Consider the following 22751-nt stretch of genomic DNA (forward strand, 5'->3'; position numbering starts at 1 on the left):
CATGCAAGCGGAGCATCAACACAGACTAAGATTGGAAAAAAAAACACAGAATTGACGAAGGCCAAAGAAAGCTCCCTGGTCGTTAACGATTTTGTCACAGCCTTCAGAATCGCTTTGTTCAGACCGTAACTGGCGAAATGTTCATCTGCAAAGTCTACCCACATTTCCGCTCTATCACTAACGAGACGATCTTTCTCTCCCTTGAATTTCGTCAGTCACGGGCTATCTGCGTCAAAGGGTCTCCCTGTTCACGAGCTACTATTAAGCCCACGAATAGTCCTAACACACAGCAAAATCCTGATAGCGGTGCGGGAGGACCACCAATAGCGATTCGTCACCCTTGTACTCGAACGCTTCCAATTACGCTGCCATCATGCTGTTCGTCGTCACGGGCAGCCCCCTCCAAATTCGTCGTCACCCATTGCAGGTCAGTGTCGATCCCGTCCGTCCGTCGCGTGGAGGTCACGAGTAGCCGAATCGCTCCATGCTCCTAGTACCTGACCACTTCAGATTACCTGCGCTTCAAAGCCTTCGCCTAACACCCCGCAATCTCCTTGAGGCAGTACGAGATGACCACTGAATATCCACATCATTCGTCGGGGGTCACGCATAACAAAGTCGTCACACCTACGCTCTGGTCTTTCGACAACCGTTCGTCTTTTGACTTCATAGCTCCACGCCTTTTCTTGAACTCTGGTCTTCCGTCACCCAGATCGTCTCTCTAATCCTTGCCTTGAGCTCTGATACCAAATGTTAGACACGACATCTATTTCCTATTGCAGATCGCGGGAGCAGCACCAATTCTTTCCTCCCAGCCAACCTTGCTGAAGCACACGAGCTGACAGAGAATTTCAGTCAGAAAAACATACGTGAATACTTCATTCTCTTCTCTCTCTAGCTTCAACAAGCCCCATCTCCCTAGAGGGATCTAGATGCCACATGTCATCATCATAGAGCCTTCTTAATGCAACATGTCACCCCTCTCTTGGGATGCTTTAAAATTCTTTGCCCCTAGGCACATTCCTTGCATTAGGCCCTTAGCCTTAGATCCACCTAGTCTGGTGCTATCAACCCTCACCTAGGACCTTGACATTAATTCCCTCTCGATCATTTACATGAAGCGCAAACAAATAATTTCAAACATAGATCCTTTAAGGGAAATGTCGACTGATTCTTCCAAGGTCATGCTACCTCGGCTAGAGCGTAACAACTAGAACCCTGGGCAGTTGCTATGTCAAAAAAGTTCACTATGCACAGGGGGCTCTTTTGAAGTGGTCATGGCAGATGAAGAGCACAAGCAGATTTTATTGGAACACTCCCCTCTTTTCTATGGGCAGTAGATGGTTCATGTGTTGCCCTGGTCTCCTACCAGAGATTATCGGGCGTTGATCGGACACAAATGCCCTATCTGGGTGGAAGTTGTGGATTTCACTCAATGCCTGGCTTCTCTTTTGCCAAAAATTGCAGCCTCTCTTGGCAAAGTGGTTTGTCCACCACGGCCTAATGGCAATTCAAATAGATTTTGTATTTTGTGGGACACACCTTGAACTCTTATTCGGTTACAGTGAATAATGTTTCGATGGGCAATGCCTTCTATAAATTGAAATGAGGTCTCTTTGCACGTGCTTGCTTTGAATGCAAGAAGTTCGGACATATGGCTTTGCCATTATGCCCTTCACATACTCCCAAAATGCCATTGCAGGCTGATTTGTCACCGCCTCCGAGCAAGACTTCTACTGCCTCTTCTTGATGAAGACTAAGGGGGTGAAACAGTTCTTTGCTGTCCAGGACAAAGGAAAAGCACCGGTTGCTTGAAATGGTGATGTTCCTCCTTCTGTGCCTTCGGCCTCTCATCCTCAGGCAAAGGGAAAAACTTTGAATGATGCTTGGCAAACCCCAAGAAAAGTCTTCTCACCTAGGAGACCTTTGCCCTCCCGGACTTGGAATGGTGCCTTCTCTTAGGGCAAAACACTGGCTGAACATGCAAGGTTCCTCTAGAGCAGCCACTACTAGGAGAGTTACTTTTTTCAGAGTTTGGAGGGATCTCCTTTCTTCTTTGAGTTTCCTTCAGGGTTGAGATGGCATTGTCAGCCTCTGCCTTGGTTATTTATTAGCTCAGTTTGAGCTATTTTTTCCTCATGCATTGCATGATGTACTCCCGCATTTGAGCTTGCTCTCGCGGTTTTCATTCATACTTAATGAAGTAATTTTCTTGAAAAGAAAAAAATCACCAGCTGAAAATTCTGGTATTGGTTTGACTTGGGCTAAGGTGACTGCCAATCGTAACCTCTTTCCAAAAGAGGAACTTGCTGCCTTTTTTTCTTCTCCTCAGGCTGAGTTTTTTTCTCAGGGCCGAGGCCCGGATATTAAGGTTGCTCTTCCAAGCAATTCTTTAAAAGTTTGCATTACAAAAGACAAGCTGCCAATATTTATCGGATCCGGATGCCTCATGGTTCTTGGTCCTCATCTTGCTCGAAGCTTGCTGCTTTTTGTGTGCAGCACTTTTCACATGTGGACATTCTTTCTCCTCAGGTTGTGTCTGCCCGTCAGCTTCTTTTGTAGCATGTCCATTCCATCCTCTCTGATGCTCAGGCTTTGGAATTGGAAATTCCTTTCATTGTCAGATGCTGTTAAATCCTGTGGCAGATGGAAATCTCCAGGATGGGGGGATGGTATCACTGTGGAATTTTTCTTGCCTTCTAGGATATCTTCAAGCAGACTTTGCTGCAAATGGTTAATTCAGCCTGGGAAAATCAGCAAATGCCTATGTCATGGAAAAAAGGACTTGTCAAGCTCCTTCCAAAAAAGCAGCTATGTGATTTGCTCACTGATTGGAGACCAATAACACTCATGCCAGTCATTTACAAGATCATAGCCAAAATGGTTGTTGATCGTATTAAAGGTTATTTGCATGATGGGCTGTATCCTTCGCAATATGGCTTCGTTCCCCGTAGGCATATCACAGATAATATTGCCAATGCTTATATTGGGATTGAATATGCCAAATACACGCATCAGGATGTTCTGCTCTTACAGGTGGATATTGCAAAAGCCTTTGATACAGTTTAATGGGAATTCATCTCACAAACAATGCGAGCTTTGGGGTTTGGAACAAAAATGCAGCAGATTATTTACTGGCTTTACAGGGACAACAATGTAGCTTGCATTCTTTCTGGAGATCTCTCCGATGAGTGGACTCTTCGTTGTTCGGTCCGTCAAGGATGTCCCCTTAGTGCTTTATTGTATGCCATTGCTACCCATCCTATGCTGCAATATATTGATCATCTCGTGGCTATAGGCTCCCTTCATGGTTTGGAATTGGATGCAAATCGCAACATGATTGCTCAAGCCTATGCTGATGATTCTTTCTTTACCCTGAAGAATACGCAGAATGATCTTTCATGCTTTGATGCAGGTTCTCTCTGTTTGTAGTTTGGTAGCTGGTCTTCATGTAAATTTTCAAAAGTCCAAGCTGCTCTCATTGCATTCTAAATACTGGCATAGTCTTTTGTGGCCCGGGAAAATCATTCCACCACTCAGATTGTTCGTCATCTTGGTTACCCTTTGGGATGGAGTCTCACTTGTCATCAACAAACTGATTGGGTGATGGTCAAGCTTTGGAAAAAGCTAGAATATTGGAAATTGGCAACCTGGCCTTTGCATGTTCAGCTTCAGATAGTGCAGTCCATCCTTGTGGCATATATTCAATTTTACTTGCCTTTGATCCTGTTCACTAAGGCAGATCTTGCTTCTTTCATGTCTGCCATTATGAAAATCTTCTAGCGTTCCAAACATGGCAGAAAAAGTATCAAACTGCTTTCAGTGCATCAACTTTGTTCTCCTAAGATGCATGGTGGTTTGAACATCATGAATATCCAGGTGCACATCCTTGCTCACAAGGGGAAAATGTTGCTGCAATTTCTGCAAGGTGATCAGCCTTGGGCTCTTATGATTAGATCTCTAGTCACACATATCAGTATTTCTGCCTTTGGTCATTGGCAAATCAATTACTGGGATTTCTTATTTGGTCACATTGATGGCACTTTGCCTGGCTGCCCTTTGGTCTCTAGTTTGCTTCTTGATTGAAAGCACATCCTCTCTCATCTGGAATGGCATGGTCGACAGTCTTTGCTGGGTAATTCTTTGCGAGCTGAAAGCATTCACTGGTCGATAGTTTTTCAGTCTCCACTGGGTTTACAGGGACCTCGTCGTTCCTACTTTGTTTCTTTTAAGGGCATCAATTCTGTTGCTGATGTTATTCAGGATGATGGCTCTATGCTACCTTTTTCTTTAGCAGCTACACAATATGGCTTGGGCTCTCATTATTGTGCTTTGTGGCAACAAATTGCTTATATACTTTCGCCTTTTGTTCCGATTCCTCCTTTGTAACTTTAGGCCAGGTTGGAGGATTGGACGTTGACTTCACCAAGGTCCTCTTCTTGCCCTTTGAGGCTATCTCAGATTACGGTGCCTGCATTGTATAAAATCCTTTTGCCTCAACCTTGGGTTTTAGAGAAAGGCAATTCTATTTGGTGAATGCATCGCCCAACCAATGGGTGGAGAAAGAGATTGAAGCAGCTTTGGGCTTACAAAACTCCTCTTCAGCAACAGGTTTTCTTCTGGCGAGTGCTTGTGGGCATTTTTCCATCTGGATAGATGTTGGCCCGTAGACACATTACTCCTGCTCGTTGCCACAAATGCTTGAGTTCTCAAGAGATTGTGCCTCATTTATCCTGGTTTTGTCAATGTTCTCGTGAGTTCATTGATCTTCTTCGGCAGCGCCTGTGAGCGAGATTCCCGACTAGTCCTTTTGGGAAGTCTTTCTGGCTCTTTGGTTTTCATCCACCCAGACCGGAGTTTCATCTTTTCTCTGTTTGGGTTCGCTATTGGGCACTCTGGACTTTATGGACAGATAGGAACTATAAAGTCTCTGGTGATCCCATATTTTCCTTGTTTGGCTTTTTTAAGCGTTCTCTGCAGCAATCCTTCTTTGATTGCTTGCAGATGCGCTGCATAGATCATGATGTATATCTAGCATACACTGACATTTTCAGTTGATGTGATTTCGGTTGACTCGTTTTGAGGTTGCTACTCTTGTAGTATAATCAATCAAAAGTTCACTTAAAAAAAAAAAAAATGTGTGTGTGTGTGTCTGTGTGAAGCACACTTAGTGCTATGAGGTGCCTGGAGTCTGGAACATGACACAGGTGATGATGTAATGCAAGGCCCCCACTTGGGGAGGTGCCTTTGATGTAGGAGTCCCTATCATGTAGGAGTTATCTCCTTTGATGTAGGAGAGGTGCCTATGATCTAGGCCACCTTCTCTCCCACTCCATAAATGAGAGGTTTCTCTCTCACAAAGGATGGAATACACTCTTTGGTTCCCACTCACTCTTTCCATGATGCACTTCTACTCTCCCACTCCCCAACACGTCTTTCCTTATCAAAGAGTTGAAGGTGGTAATTGTGTGTGTATTGTCAGTCTACAATACAATACCTCCTGATAGTTTCAGATGACAAATCAGATATAACAACGTACTATGTAATAAAAATTCAAGATTTTGCAAGAAAGAATGTATTCCATTGAAAGATATTCACTTAGATTCCACATTTTAGTATACCTCCAAGGAGAGGGTTCGTTACCTGCATCCATTTAAAACACAAGATGTCAAAATCCTTACGCGTCTTATCAATGTTGAGAGCTATTCCAAGAAAAAGTGTAGGTTCAAGATTCATGAAGCAACCAATTTTCAGAGTTATACTACTGACTGTTTTCAATGAACTACCCAAAGGAAGAAACTTCAAGGAATGGATTATCGGGCAGATGCCACTTTACAATGGGAGTTCTCCACGCTGTTTGTCAACTGATATCATGTATAACCTCATGGGGTAGTCCACACCCCATGTATACAAGCTACCAATCAGACCACCAATAGCATTTACTAAGTTTAGATCAGCTGCTGTAAATTCTCCAAGGATCTATATGTATTTTAGTTTAGACAAGAGGAAAAAACATCAATGGCATCAAGTAATCTGCTGAGAGTATGGTCAATAGCATCAATGATCTAAATATAATTTGCTGAAAAAGCATCATCAGCATTTACAGTATAATCTGCTGAAAGTACAATATGATGTCATGCCACAAGTACAATCAGTATTTACACTATAATCTGCTGAAAGTACAATATGATCTCAGGCCAAAAGTACAATATTGCTACAAGGTGCAATCAGGCCATAAGTACGATCAGGTTACAACAACTAGGCCACAAGTATATCAGTGAGCATTCCAAACCTATAGCAGGTGAGGGCAGCACATGTGTCAGTGAGCACGGTGACCAACTAAATATAGTTGAGCTTATACCAGCTTAAATATAGTTTATCTTAGACCTGATGAAAAGCTTCATAGCATTAACAAATCTTTTGAAAGTACAGTCAATGTTCTAGAACCAAGGATCTAAGTACAATCTGCTGTAAAGATTCCGTAGTATTTACTGAAGAAGAAAGCATAAAAAACAGTCTGCTGAAAGCACAATATGATCTCAGGCCACAGTACAATGTGTTTAAGATGTACAATCAGGTCATAAGCACAATTAGGGGATAATAATTCAGGCCATCAGGCCATACAATCCACGAGGTGCTGATAATCTGAAAAAGAGAAACAAACTGGCTGTTAGAAAAACCAGCCTGTTTCCAGAGAACCCAGCTCATGGCCTAGGAATCTCTGGAACAGCAAACACCTCACATGGTCATGACATAAAAGATACCTTCAAACACCTCGCATGGTCATGACATAAAAGATACCCAGCAAACACCTTGCATGGTCATGACATAAAAGATACCTGCAGGCCAAGCCTTCCAAAAACGTTCCTTCCTTTTGGAGGTCGCTCTAGAACCTACAGTCCTGCACTTCCAGATGGTGTGTAGGTTGTAGATGATATCTTGCCCTATGGCAACGAAAACTGTAATGGGCACCAGGGAGTGATGCTAGACTCCCAAACACTATTCATGTGGCAAAGGTCGCAGGCAGACAGGAGGCATCGCATCCTATGCCTCTATTTTTAACACCTACTAGCCCTGAATTCTATAGATTGGAGAGGCTGGATCAATAGAGAAGCCATGAACCACCTCCATCATCCATGCAGCCATCCTGCAAATGAAGTCTTGCTGCATCCTTTGTATGCTGGTCACAATCTGGAGGGCACCCAACCGTATCCTCTCTGCGCTGCTTGACAGCCCTAGAGACAATGTGCAATCATCTCCAAAACTCTGTTTACATAATCTACTCACCTCCATGCGCCACCATAAAAAAGAAATAGGAGGTCTTCCATGGCCTGCGGCTGGTCCAAAGACGTGACCAAAAGTGGGATATAACCTCCAAGGGAACTTCCTGCTCAACCCAATGTCGCTCTCTTGAGGAAGTCGAGGCCACTACTTCAAGCTTAAGACGTCAGCCTGTGTGACTCATGTACGAGAAGAAGGGAACTGCTGCCACCTTGTCTGAGTGTCCTACGTGTACAAGTCAAAACCACTCCCCTGAATCCCACCGAATCCCTTGAAGAGGCCAGCCGTACCATAACCAAAGGCACCGCCATGCCTGCACCTATCATCCCAAGACTAGAACTAGGTCGATGGTAGTATAGAAGCTTGCGCCTCACACTCTCCAGCATGGGGGTGATCAATTGCTCTTTTGAAATATCAATGCCCACTTGACAGCCTAGGTATCTCGCCATGTGTTGTCGTCCAGAATGCATTGGAAGCCAAGTGCAGCCTCTAATCCAGTATCTCATGAACCTCCTCAGTCGTTGTGAGGAAGACAATTGATTTGGTCCTATCGATCTTGGCACCCGAGGCCAAATAATAGGTTTGTAGGGGTCCCCGGACTGCTCTAGGCCCTCCGTCATGCCTCCACAAAGAGCGTTGTGTCGTCTACATACTCCGAGACTAGAAGATTCTCCTCGTAATAAATCACGAGGCACTCCTTGAGAGACTTGTTGGCTGCGAGCGTATTAAGTAGCCCAAAGCCTTTGCTATGAGGAGGAAAAGGAACAGGAGCAAGCGGCCAACCTTGACAAACTGAGCGGAAAAGAGAGAAGGCCTCCCCCGTGTGACACTTATGAGCATCTGGCTGGCACTCCCTGCACATATAACTGAATCCCCTCGAATCCATATGTCCAAAAAGCCTAGCCTCTACATGGCACCCTCTAGAAAAAGACCACTCCACCCTGTTATAATAAGCGTTCTCAAAATCCAAAAGAAGTATCATGATAGGTTGAGACTTCTCTCGGGCCTAATCAATTGCCTCCCAAAAGGTAAAGATATTGGCTAAGATATTGTGTTCCTGAACAAATCCTATCTACGTATACCACAAACTCAAAGCCTTTGCTAAGATTTGGTAAGCAGTGTCCAATACAGTGGTTGGTCTCCGCCAGCGAATGTCAGACTTGTTTCCCCCTCTTTGGGATCAAACAAATCCAACCATGGCTCAATTTGAGTCAAAAATCGCTTAAAAAGCCAACCGAAGGCAGGTGTGGGTGTGCTCCCAAAAGCACCCAAAGAAGGATGGTGTCAATCCATCCTCCCCAGGGCACTTATGAGGCAAGAGGGCCTTGAGGGACTCTAAAAGCTCCTCGTCAATGAAAGGCACCTCCACCTACTTACTCAGCTCGAAGACACCAATGTCGGGAGATTGTCTCCTGGACTAGAACAACTGTCGATAGAATTATGTGTTCATCTCTAGGATCTCTTGCGATTCGGAGTGCATCTACCCGCTCGCATCTTGTAGGTGCTAGAGCTATGTCCTTGTTGAACGGGGATTGGTGGTCTAAAAGAACTGTGTGGTCATCTTGTCTCCCTGCTGTACCCACCATGCCTAGGAAGAGTGACAAGAGAACATAGCTTGACGGATCTCGGTGGATGAAGGTTAAGCCGCGCGCTCTCGTAATGGTCTGCAAGCCAATGTGAGGCTTGATCCTATTCTCTTAGTCGCTCTATGGAAGCTAGATCCCGTCTCAGTGCTCTCTCGTGCCTTTGAAGAACGTCTTGCTAACAAAGAGCCTAGGAGTGAAGCTCCTCACTGCTCCTCTAAATGGTGTCTGCCACCTAGATGGCCCAACCATCCTCGGGATGGCTCTTAGGCTACTGCCAAATCTCTATCATGGCCTATTGCACCTCCTCCTCCTGAAGTAAAGCATCGGGGATACGGACCACCTTCTATGGGCTTCCTCAATAGGGCTGCTCTAGGTGAAGCACGATCGGGGATCTGGCATCATCGTACCTATCAAAATACCTATGGTTCCCCTTTGTGCATCACCCAACTCAATCACCCATATAAAACCTATCAAGATGCTCTAGCAGGCCGTCATGCCTAGCCAAAAGAGAAGCGAAGGTGGTCGGGAAGTCTGGAGAACTCTGCCTCTCTCCACGGATCACAACCATTGATCACAAAGATGAATTCCTTCCATCTACTCCCCTTAGATGCAAGCATCCCTGAGAAAGAGACATTGATTTACCTATCCTTGAATGCTAGGTTGTTGAAGTCACCTCCAACAATCCAAGAGTCAATGTCTAGGAGGCTCTCAGTAAGGCTCCTTCAGAAAGTAGGGCACTATTGTTTGCAAGCAGGGGCGTACACGTTGAAGATTTTGAATCCTGGAGCACCCATCTGTAAACCAATCCATACTACCCATCTTGTGAAAAGCTGGCCCTGATCAAACACATATGTGGCCAATGCTCCTGAATCAAGAGAAAATCCACTACACATCCTACCATAGCCATCTGCAACTCCTAGAAGTATCATCTGATACGTTCCAACTCCGTCTGATTGGCCAGCCTCATGTGCCGCCGTGCTTATGTTTCTCATTGATCGTGAGGAAGACAACTGGATAATAATTATACTCTCCAGTTTATGTTGTCAATTCAGCCTCAAATAGAGGTCGAATTGTCACCATGGTCCAACTCATGGGAAGGAGGTGGGGGGAGGGTGTGGAGAACAAGGCCCTCCTATGGGTGGGAGCTTGAATGACAACTCGGATCTATGACTTCGAAGGGGCTTTGGAAGGGGAGTAGTCTCTAGCCCGTGCAAAGGCATGACTTGCTCAATGCCTACATTCAAGGCCCACTGCAGCATGAAGAAGACGTCTACACCAAGCTGGCTAGCGCACTGTGGTAACATCTAGTGTGTCACCTACTTGAGTTGAACCTCCAGCCCCAAAGAGATTATAGCTACTGATCTGTCGAGAAAACCAACGGCAAGATAGCAATGTCCCCATGGAATACAACTCTCCCCCTTAGGGCCCAAGCCACTCCTCCATCTTGTGAAACGTCTAGTCCCTCATCATGAGATCAAAGAGCATAGGGGTCCACTTCTTCTTTCTAGTGGAAGTGAAGTTGAAACCCAAAAAGGACTAGAGGAACCAGCTGTCCCAATGGAACCCCCCTTGGTGGGGCTATAGGATCAAAACTGACACCTCATAGGCATGGGGGTAAGCTTTCAGGAATCAAGGTAGTTCCAAGGTCTCACCCTTTAGAACTCACGCAGAAGGGGTTTTCATAGGCGAGGCCTTAGACTTGGAAGCTGAGTAAGGGGCCATCTACCTCAGACTACTCCGTAGAAGCTGTGTCTTGCGCCGGGGGACGACAGGAGGAGCTGTGTCTTGGTCGCGGAGGAGGAGGAGGAGGAGGAGGAGAAGAGGAGGGTGGAGGGTGGTGGTGAGAGTAACTGCCGCAAGAGCAAGAGGGGTGGAGGGGGGGCGAGGGTGCAGAGGAAGGCATAGGGGAAGAGGGAGCGGAGGGAGATCAGGGGACGGGAGTCGGTGAGGCAAGCTCTTATGTGGCTTGCTACTCTACAAAAGGTTGAGAACTCCAGGCCACTGCCTCTACTGGGGTCTGCTGGGAGATTGAAGAAGATCTTGCCCTCAAGAGTCTAAGGCCCCGTCCTGAGAGAGATCCATCTATCTACTCCCCCTAAGCCGAGAGAACTATTGCTCGATCTGGCATCATCCACTGTCCAAGTCTGGCTCACCACCTTCAATTCTTTGAGGCTCTCCTCCCATGCTTCTTTCTCTCCGGCCTGGTTTAGGCTCCTTCAGAAGCCTCCATCTAGGGGGTTTGGAACTCCTGCCACTACCAGGTCAGACACTAGGGCTCTATCCGCTTGAAACTCCCTCTTTTGCCCTAGCCAAGTTTGAGGAGGGGGACCCGAGCCTGCCCCTGGGGACATGCCTATGCCAAATGACCTATCTGTGTGCAACGAAGCCACTGACCTGGAAGCCAAAAAACCTCACCCTCTCTCAGAGCTCTCCCCACTCAAGAGGCTAGAGGAAGATCTACTCTGGCAGAGTCTCGGGGTCCTTCAGCTTGAGACGAGGGATCCCATCATCACCCCATAGTCACAACCAGGGCTACTAAAGTCGGTGGGGACACTATGCCAAAACAGCCCCTGATGGAGGTAAGGATAGGTCAGTACTCCTTTGGGAGCCCCAAGAAGGAGAGCATCACTGGGAAATGTGGCACATGATGCATCGAGTCCATGTCATCAACTGTGAACTCACGATACCAAGGGATGCAGTGAATAGATGTGGGCCATGGAAAATGGGGCTTTGCTCTACCAGGGCCAGGGTGGTCTCGAAGAAACTCAACTCGAGAAGATCCTGTAGATGGCGATCTCATGAATGTGGTATCACCTAGTGCTAAACTTGCCTAGATCCAATCTTGCACCTCACTCCTGTTCCAACAATCCTACCCACCAAAGCTCTGTCTTGAAGTTACTGAACTACATTCTTCAGTTGTTGCCAATTGGTTGTCCTTTGGAGAGAAAGTAGAACCTTAATGGGGAGTCCATGAAGCGAACCTCTTGCCAAACCAACGGTCACCATCAAGATTCCTTCTTTAAAGATCACAAACAAAAATGTTTTTCTGCAAAGGGGGAAGGGGGGGGGCAGAAAAGCCGAAAGAAAAGGCCGAAGAGGACCAAGATCCTCCCAAAAAGGCCGGTGAGAGTACTCGGGTAGAAGAGACTGCTTAAGCCTTTGACAAAGGCTGATCTGCTCACTGGAAAAGGGTCTGGCAGGGCCAAAGGGGTCGCAGCAAAGCTGTGGCCTTCCAACCATGCCCAAACAAGCCAAGAAAAACCGCATGACTTGGCTCAGCGGAGCTCGAAGCAGTGGGGGCTTCTTCCAAACTGAAAGAGCAGTAAGGAAAAGCACCAAAAAACCCAAATCCACTCTCAAACCAAAGAAGAGTTCCCAGAACTAGTCTCGTCCTATCAGAAGCTTCAAAACCAGCATGTCAGCCAAAAAAGAGCATGGCGCTGCTTCCAAAACCAAAATACAGCACCAAAACAACACCACAACACCCTAGTCCAATCTCGAACCAATACAAAGACCCTAGAAGCAGTGGTGACTTGTAGGAAGCTTCAGAAGTAGCAAATCTGCTTGATAAGAACTCCCACGAATAGTGCGACTCGAACACCCAAGAAGCCTCTAGGGACCACACACGAGCTGTTGGGCAGCCAAAAGACTGCAATGGCACTGCAAAGAATGAGAACTAACAGAAAGAGGCGGAGGAAACTCGGGGAAAGGCGAGGGAGAAGGCAAAGGGAAAGGAGGCTGGAATCGGGGGCGGGTTGAGGGGAGAAGGCTAACACGGAGGAGAGGACAAGTGCTCACGCAGGCAAGGAGAAGCTCAACAACTCACTTTTCAGTTTGACATGAAAGAGATGGGAGATCTCTAGGCATATAATCAGTGAGTCATCCAAATCTATGTTGGAACAAAACTCAGCCCGATTTTTATCCACCTCAACCACCATATTTCACTTTTGTGACTTTTCATGTCTTCTCCACTTCAATCCCTTCCATTGATACTATCTTCACTTTTACAATCCACCCTCTTTCACTTCAACCCATTCCATAACACTATCATTTTTCTTCGTCTTCATCCTCCTCAACAAGGTAACAAATACTCGCTTCTCCTAGTGCAACTGAGATTCCACTGGAGGACTATCTCCATTGCAATGAGAGATTGTGTTATGTCTAGTTATGGACATAATGTGGCTATTGTCACAAAGGCAAAGAAACCTAGGATTACATATCTTGACCTTGGGGCAATTAGGAAATGTAGTACCTTGGATAATGTAGGGCAATTTTAGTCTTCCCTCTGTAAAATGAGATCTCTATGAATACTTGAAAAACCAACTATACAAATTAGTTAAGCATGGGTTGGTGAAAGAGGAAGAAAGGCTAGAAAAAAAGAAATGGTTGTCAAGTAGCTTATTTTCAAATAATCCATCTCACTGCTTAGGGAATCTCTGAAACAGGGGCTAGCAACCAGGGAGAAAGACTATACATCCAACAAATTCCGCACTTCCTAAATATGTAGAAGACACTTGCAAACTGAGGCTTGTAGAAATGCACCCACCTTTCAGTAGTCATCCGACATGCCAATTTCCCCCGCTGACGTATGGTGCACAGAGTGTAGATGATGTATTGCCAGATGGCAAATAGGGTGGCTGCCTAGGGGACCGGGTGGCCTCCCATTACAAACTTGTAGCGGGCAACCCCCAGATGTTCCAAGCAGTGATGATGGATAGCGTCTCCCCTAAGCGATCCTCTAGCAATGGCATAGGGCACTCTTGAGAAGGCGGTGTTGCATATCCAGAAGAACCACGGCCAGATCGATGGAGAAGACGTGGCCCGCCTCCATCAATCAAGCAACAATCCCCTAAGTGAAGTCCCACTGGATCCTTTGTGTCCTAACAACATTCCAAAGGGCCCCCATCCAAATTTTCCCATCCAAATTTTCTTTGTTTTGCAGGGAAGCCCCAAAGACAATGCATGATCGTCTCCATATCCCTAACTGCTTTACCATCTACGCACATCTGCTCCAGCCATGGATTGATGGGAAAACATCCATGGACCACCATCTGTGGCATGTAGTTGGTCCATAAACGTGACTAGAATTTGGAGATAGCCCCCTGGGAAACCTGCTACTCAATTCAATGCCATTCTCTCGTAGGATTCTAGGTTGCAGTGCCCTAGCTGAAGGCGATGACCAATGATGAGAAGAAGGGAACCTCCTCCACCCTCTTTAAGTGACCTACACATGAAGGCCAAAACCACTCTCGCGGATCCGCCCTGGGGGGACTGGAATTATGTCAATGGTCTAGTCCTTGCCCTTATATCCTTTTACCTTGATCCTCTACCACTCAAACATACCCAGGTCCCCATCCATCTCCGGGTCTCCAACTATCTTGGGTAGAAGACCTCCCCCCGCTTTGTAATAGCCGGAATGGAAGGATCTCAGGGATCCATGTGAAACATGGGATCCTGAGGGGCGCCTTGGTCCTAAAAAACCACCCATACCATCAGGGAGGGGGTAAGGATGATTCAGCATTTTGTGTAGGCTTGAGATTTTTCTCATTCTCTTACTCAATATATGACACAACACACCCCTTAGAACATGAGGAGGGTAATATGGCATAGGACACCCCTTTGGCTCATGACAATGGTACTACTCAAACCAAACCATTGGCTATCCTCTAGATGATATCAAAGCAATTTTGAGATGGATCTTTCTTGGGATCTACATGATACTTCAAAATATTTCCAAGATTCTCTCTCGAATTTGCCTTCCATGGATACAATTACAGCAAACCCCATGCTGACACTACTATGAGTTTATTAGATATTAGGATAATGATATTGTTGCCTTCAAGGTAGCAGCTCTCACCAAATACAATTTCGTCACTCAATCATGGTCCTTTCACTGTTATATATATATATATATATATATATATTGGAGATTCCAATCACTCAATAACCCATAGGTGTGTATTTGGTGTACATGGAAAAGTATGATTGATTGGATAATACATGTTGAAGGCTACGACTTATGGTGTTTTCTCATCGTTTGCCAAATACTTTGTTCATCAAAGATCTCACCTTATGTGACCACATTAGTGTCATTAGAATTTACATGTAGGGCAAGAAGACTTCAACATTGCCAAATTTTATCTAATCACATTCGTGTCTCATTGTTTACTTTCTCACCTTATGTGGTCACATTAGTTAGACAAAGGGTAAAGAAGACTTCATCATTTGCCACATTTGTATGTGATCGCATTGGTGTCTTTGTTCATTATAGATCTTGTTAGGAAATGGAGTCAATTTGAGTGACTTTTAGTGTGTTTCTATTGAGTTCTAGAGTAGTACTATACTACTTTATATCCTAGAGTGCCATGTGTCACTATGGGACTTATCCCATATACATTTGACACTTAGAGTGTGTGTGCCTATCCTATAAAGACATTGTACTTTCTCATGTCAAATTATCGAGCCTCAAGGCTTTCTTCATCATGTAAGTACTTTGCTTTGTTGTACATTTCTTTCTAGCATTCTTTCATTTCCATTATGTTTGCCTAGTCTTGCTTTTCTACTTTCCTTTCCATTCCATGTCTTGCATCTTCAGATCTCACCTTTGGTGATCACGTTAGTGTCATTAAAATTTTTACACAAAAAGTCTTTCTTGTGCCTCTATTGGTAGTTAGTACTAGCTTCCTTTTTGTGGATTATCTTGTAATACAAGATTTATTATTTCTAGGTTATCCTATTGGACACAAGATACCATAGGGATCCCATTTTTAGTAATGGTGACATGCTAGGAGAAAGGCAATGGGCTTGGCTGGAGCAGCAACTTAGGGGCAACAAAGCACAAATTACCCTAATTGGGTCCTCCATACAGGTGAGCCCATGTTTTATGTGTTTGATTTGTATAAAGAATATAGGGGTTTCAATCTTTATGATATTTTTTCCAACAAGAATTCTCAGTTTTAAAGAGGTAAGAATAGGCAAAGATCTTTCAATTACAAAACTGTTAATTTTTTGGAGAGAATGTTCCTTCCGTTTGTAATCATAGAGGCATTGCCTATGTAGCTGGTACAAGGATGGGAAAAGCTATGCCATTCCTTTTCAGCAAAAGGATGATTTAGTGTTTATGAAGAGTCTACAGGGTACTATGTGTAATATTTTCTCTAATGTCTTTACACTCGTCAAAGTCGTTCTTACACAGAAGCGTGATTTCTAGTCAAATAACTTAATTAACTTAGAATTTTAGAGCTTTTATAAATTCCTCATAAAAATACCACAATTTTAAATGCATTCACACCACATAACAACAGAGACAAGTACACCGGCACCCAACTGGGTGAGAATGAGGCCTCTCCCCCCAACTAGGTAAACCCAGTTGTATTTTTTATATATTCAATGATGCTTAGCCTCATTACAATGGTAGTACAATTTTTGGACAAAACCCCCTCTGGGAAATCCAGAGTTCTAGACCAAGACTCAAATATAGGACTATTACAATGATCTTTCTTTTCAAAGTGGGACTTAGATGTACATATGAGTGACAATCATCCAAGATAGTAACACTGCCAGCCCCTGGCCCAGTACTAGGTGGAGAAAGCCACATAAAATGGTCTTGGTCCTCCTTATGCCTTAAACATGAGAAACTCAGATTCTACCCGTTAGGGTTAGTATAGAAACCTTAGACTTTGTAAAACATAGCCCACAACAAAAGTAGCTTGTGTTTTCAACCTAAACGACGTTAAAACCTTTTGAAAACGAAGGGAACATGTTCAGTATAAATAAAACCAGTTTTAGAAAGCCCTATGAGTGAAAAACGAGATCTGAAAAACACTTTTTGGTAGCCTAAAAGACGAAAAAACGGAACTGAATACGAGAAAAACAGCACGTAAAAGAAAGTGTAGTGGTTGATAAAAGTGAAATACGAGAAGAATACTTGCCCCGTGACTTGTCTTGGGCACTAGAAAGGAAGAAAGGTAGGTTGAAGCAGAAATTCCAGCAATCGTGAAGTTGGACAATAGGAGGATGGCTACGAAAAGGGCGAATTTGTAAAGAGAGCAACAGGGAGAGGGTGTAACTTTGCAGAGAGAGCAATCAATAGGAAAACCAGAAGGGTGGACAAGGCAGCAAAAGTAGAGCGCTAGGGCAGCACTTTCAGCAGTGTAGCAACATGGAAGAGCCCTGGCAACGGGCTTGGATAAGGTGTCTAGCAAGGGAGAGAGGAGATGGAAGCGAACTGGAGCAATAGCTGTGAGGGTTAAAGGTCACTGTGCCTTTACCCTGGTTATGTATAATACTCAAACACATATATAAATGAATAAAAAGAAGATTAGGGTGGTTCTGCACCCACCAAAACTTGTGGCTCTCTGTCTCTCTCTCTCTCCTTCTTACGTTCTTGCTTCCGTTGAGAGCACTCTCAACTGGTATTAGAGCCCGGGTGATCTAGCTGAGCGTGCGTGAATGCTTGAAGCTCAGCAGCTCTGTGGGAAGCTTTGTGAGCGACTTTACTTGCATCCGAGTGTGCAGAGACCTTGGAGGAACCTTTGGAAAAGTCACTTTGGTTTTGCGAAGTGGTTTTGAGAGCCTGTTAAGAGTTTTCAAAGAAAAAGTCGTTTTTTGAGCTTTTTCCTGTTCCGTTCGATGACAGAGACTCCGTATTGACTTGTAGAGGCAACTATTGCTTGCTTTTGGTGTCCACTTCACTTCAGGAGCTTGGAAACACCTTCTTGAATCTGGAATCATTTCATTGGATTTCTGACTCACTGTGTCAGTTTCTGCGTTTTTTGTTGTACACTCATTCGTGGTGTGCATTGGGTTGCAGTGGATGATTTATAGGCCATTTGGATGCATTGCGGTCCTTATTGGATGCGCTGATAGGCCCAAATTGCCTTGTGGGATGCTATTTTTATGGACGCTTTGCACATGGATGCTATTTTATGATGAGGGACAGCTTTGATACATTGCAGGTGATGCACTGATAGTGCTATGCTCTCTTGGATGAGATATTATTGATGCATATGCCAGTGGACGGTGTTTATGCTTGAGTCATTTGGCACTTATTGGCATTTTCTTTTGGGCCAGATTTGCTCATATAGATGCATAGTATATGCACATGAGTCAGATGCATCTTTTGAAGCTTTGAGCTTTGAGTTCTGGTGATATTTCACTTTATTGTGGCATACACATTTGGGTGCACCTGGTATTTGGTGTGATTCTCTCTTGTAGGCACTAGCATTTGGGATTTTGTTTCATTTGCATCATGGCATCCTCTTCCATGTCTGAAAAGGAGTTTTTCAGCATTAAAAAGTTTGATGGGACAAACTTTTCTTTGTGGAAAGAACAAATAAGGGATGTGCTTATTCAAAAGAAGCAGATTAAACCCTTAGCAGGGGTTGAAGCTAAGCCTGCAAATATGTCTGAGGATGATTGGAATGAGTTGGATGCATTAGCAAAGTCTACTATTAGACTTCATCTTGCAGAGTCAGTTTATTTCACAGTAGTAAATGAGCAGACTACGGAAGATTTGTGGAAGAAATTGTGTTCGGAGTAGGAAACTCCTTTGGCTTTCACAAAAAGAGTATGTTACAAAAGTATTGCAGCGTTTCAATATGGAGGGGGGGGAGGCAGTGAGTACTCCATTGCCTCCATATGTGAAACTGAGTCATACAGATAGTCCCAAATCAGATGAGGAGAGGGTCATGATGGCCAAGGTTCCTTATGCATCAGCAGTTGGGAGTCTTATGTATGCTATGATAGCTACTAGACCAGACATTGCATTTGCAGTGGGAGTTGTTAGCCGGTATATGGCTAATCCAGGAAAGAGGCATTGGGAGGCAGTTAAGTGCATCATGAGGTACATGAAGGGTACCAAGGAGATGTGCATCTGCTTTGGTAGAGGAGACATGCATATACTTGGGTACACAGATTCAGACTATGCAGAGCATGTGGATAGTAGGAGATCCACTTCTGGTTATGTGTTCACCTTTGCAGGTGGTGCAGTGTCGTGGATGTCTCGTGCACAGAAGTGCGTTGCTTTGTCTACCACAGAGGCTGAGAATGTTACAGCCACAGAGGGTTGCAAGGAGGCTATATGGCTTGATCGGCTAGTGGGAGATTTGGGGATTCATACAGGTGTACCGACATTGCATAGTGATTCCATGAGTGCTATTCAGCTAGCACGGAATCCAGCCTTTCATGCAAAGACCAAACACATTGAGGTCAGGTACCATTTCATCAGGGAGGTACTCGAGGACAAGCGCATAGAGCTTGTCAAGGTTCATACAGATGATAACCCTGCAGATATGCTGACGAAGAGTCTACCTAGTCAGCGGTTTGAGTATTGTCGTGTATTGATGGGCATTGGATAGTATGCCCACTGGTTGTTCTCCCTTAAAGGCACATTGTCCTTTAAGTGGGAGGTTGTGGGGGTTAAAGGTCACTGCGCCTTTACCCCGGTTATGTATAATACTCAAACACATATATAAATGAATGAAAAAGAAGATTAGGGTGGTTCTGCACCCACCAAAACTTGTGGCTCTCTGTCTCTCTCTCTCTCCTTCTTACGTTCTTGCTTCCGTTGAGAGCACTCTCAATAGCAGCAGCTTGGAAGGCTATGGCGGCAAGGTCGAAGTTGTTGTGCAACAAGAGGAAGAGGAGACGGCCTAGCTGTGGAGGATTCTAAATTAAGTTGTGTGGGTAGGCTAGGCCACTAGTTTATAGGAGAGCTAGGGCTAAAAATAGACTAGCTTAGCTAAAAGCAAAAGAACTAAAAGTAGAAAAACTAAACTAGCTTTTTGGAAAAGTAGAAAAGCTAAAGTAGTTTTCTGGAAAAGAAACTAGACAACTTGTATCTAACTCTAGACAACTTAGAATTCTACCAAACTGAGACCAACTTTTAGCTCTTGAAAGGATCTCGAAACTAGATACTCAAGGAATGGGTTTTGAGATCTCTCCCAACTCACTAAGCTATGCGATCTAGATTCGTCCTCCTTGACTAAGCATCATAGCCCAACACACCAAGGCTCACTCCCAAGACCATTGAATGTGTCAGGCAGGAATGTTTGGGTATTGAGAACCCTTGTGGATGTGCAAAGCATCATCAATCTCGTACGGCATGCTGGTAATTCAATACCAGGTGGAGGGTGATCTGGTAAGGTAGTCAATTGACTCATAACTTCACTGGTGTGAAGTCCACTCCATGCACTAGCTTCCGACATCCTATCACTGGATGTGACTATGATGGATACTAAAGATCCATGGCCATGCTGAAGATGGCAAAGAGAGAGACCGTACTGAAGACTGTAATAAAAGATCATACTGAAGATGGTAAACATAGGCATGTTGGAGATGGCAAACCAAGATCGTACTGAAGACTACCGGTAGATCACACTGAAGTTGATAGAGCCATGCTTAAGGTGACTGGTCGCGTTGAAGGTGACAGATCGCACTAAAGGTGATGGATCGCACTGAAGGCGATAAGAGCTCTGATGTCCAGAAAGGGTCACACTAAAGGTGACAAGTGATAGCAATGCATGGTGATCAGCCATGAAAAGAGAGTACTCTGAATTGCCGATGAAGATGTGCACATGGTAGTAGAAGATGCCCGGCTGAGATGTGAAGTCTTGTCACAAGATTTCACAGAGAAGAATACACACATGTGGTCAGTAAAAATGAGATCTCAAGAAAGTAAAAAATATGATCCAATATATGGCAGTGAGAAAGAGCCATGTTACAACACTTCAATCTATGTGCCATTGGGCAATGCTACGTCTCCTATTTTAAGGTGTGAGTTTTCTAGCACACATCTCAAAGCATCAGAAACTGAGAGGAACATCTCTATATTGGCATTTGCAGGCCATTTTATGCCTTATTATGCAGTCACATTCAGATCTGAGTACTTTGCAAGCTGCTTACATTTGTCCTAGTAAAGAAATTTGGAGGGGTTTAGTGATATTTTTATACAAGCCAATATTTGCATCCCAAGATTTGTTCAAGTCTGGAGATGTGTAAGTAATATATTGGGTCTTCTACTGCTCCTCCATATAGTGAGTGGTTGGACAGCACTAGATGGGTTTTTACTTCTATAGATCTCAAGATGCTTTCTTCACCGCTTATGTCTGCCGTTATCAGAGTATGGCACAGTTTTTGGGGTTCCTTGGGGAGGATTGTCCTTGCTATGCAGGATGAGATTGATACACAACCAATTATGTCCATGGTAGACCTTTGGGTTATATGTAGTTGTCAAAGTGGGAGAGAGGTACTGCCTCTTTCATGGGCTCTTAAAAGAATTTCAAAGATCTCCCCTGAAGAACACAAAATGTAGATCACCTTATTGGGATTGACAAAAGAATTTATTAGATAGATGCCACTATCCCTTTGAACTGGGCCAGTGGAAATGGGGGATATCATAGACCCCATTAGGTGGTTGACGGCTTTCTCTGGCCACCATTGTTCCTTTTTGCATGTCATTGGACCTTTGTGGGATAGAGGTGGAGATACCATGGTTTTCACGGTGCCGTGAGAGGGCAAATTGGTTTTTTTTAAAGATGAGGATGAAATCTTGGATGAACATTTTAAGCTAATAAGAGTTGTGGGCCATGTGGAGCAATGCTTTCATGCTACTAGCCGGTACATTGATCCCGTTTGGACAACATTTCCCTTGGTATTTGGCATAAAGTTTCTTAAGTGGGACCTGAGTGAATGGGAGTTGATTGATGAACAAGAGCCAGATCCAGAGGCCCTCAGTGGAAGAGCTTTCCGATCATTCTAGACTCGCACAGATCCTCTTGGAGAAGGTGTTGGAAATCCCTTAGGAACAAGAAAGTCGCTCCTCGCTTTTGGCTTTTCATTCATGGAGGGATTGCAGTAAATTAGTAGAGGAGCACTTTCGGAGCTGACCCCTTTGGCTTTCGGTGCTTAACTAGTGTGTAAGTGGCTGGATTCTTTTCAGCATTGCCTTGTTGGGTTGGGGTTGTAGGACTCTTGTGCAGGTTTTTTGTTCTTCCACCTTCTTTATGACTTGGGTCTCAGTGGCCTGGTTCTCTTTGACGAGGCCTTAGGTTTTTTTTTGAGAGAGAGGTCTCCTCTCAGGCAACATCTTGTATAGCTCTCTCTAGTTGACACTATTCCTGCCTCTCAGTACAAGCCTCCTGCTTCTTTGGTGGACACAAGTTTGGGATCTTTGCCTAACACATTTGAGGTTTAGATGTGCTAAGGCTAGAGACAGCACCCAGGTCTACCCAGCCCTTTGGTTAGCATCTGGACATATATTGTACACAGCTTGATGGCCATTTGGTCTAGGATGCAGGGGACTTCAATGTTTGCTTCCGGCCAAGAGGACACTTTTCCTTTTAGAGTGGTGAGGTAATCCTTTCTTCTCTAATTCTATTATTGGCTTGGGGTGGCACTCTCAGCCATAGTCTTTGTTTCTTCAAGATTTACTTTTTTTTAACTCTTTCATGATGCTTTAACAATTGTTTCTCATGCTATACATGATGTATTTGTGTTGCGAGTGCTTTGCTCTCAGCCATTTCTTTCATCCTTAATAGAAGTCTTTTTTGTGAAGGGGGAAGGGGGGCAACAATAGCACCTGAAAAGTGTACTCGTTGGAGAAAGTGATCTTTACAGCCTTGAGCTGGTTGAATGACCATGTTAGTATTGCCCCTTAAGGAAGCATACCTATGAGGGTGCAGCCTGAGATAAACCCAATGTCCCTCCTCAAATTCCACATGCCTCCTCTTCTTATCTGCATTTTCCTTCATCCTAGCTTGTGCTTTGAGAAGGTTATCCTTGGCCAGCTGTAGGATGGCTTGCATTCTATCCACTTCATCCTTTGCATGCTGATTTAACAAAATCTGATGTTTGATGGTATTATGCTTAACACAACCATGTATC

At 44.5% G+C, this 22751-nt stretch overlaps 1 protein-coding gene across 4 annotated transcripts in view; it reads left to right on the forward strand.

The window, feature by feature from the left end:
- Nucleotides 1-22751, forward strand: part of LOC147902529 (Calcineurin-like metallo-phosphoesterase superfamily protein) — a 42978-nt gene that overhangs the window by 11625 nt on the left and 8602 nt on the right. For 3 of the 4 annotated variants that reach the window (XR_015540863.1, XM_087373299.1, XM_087373301.1), the window contains exon 5: nt 15595-15735. The exons of the other annotated variant lie outside the window; for it this stretch is intronic. Coding sequence is in view for 2 of the 3 variants with exons in the window: in XM_087373299.1 (XP_087229425.1) it covers nt 15595-15735 (141 nt within the window). In the remaining variant the exon portion in view is untranslated. The remainder of the gene's footprint in view (nt 1-15594; nt 15736-22751) is intronic. 4 annotated transcript variants of the gene reach the window in all.

The sequence above is a fragment of the Dipteris shenzhenensis genome, chromosome 4, assembly GCF_047967505.1.
Source record: "Dipteris shenzhenensis isolate YYH24624 ecotype China chromosome 4, Dip_SZ_1.0, whole genome shotgun sequence".
Classification (NCBI taxonomy): domain Eukaryota; kingdom Viridiplantae; phylum Streptophyta; class Polypodiopsida; order Gleicheniales; family Dipteridaceae; genus Dipteris; species Dipteris shenzhenensis.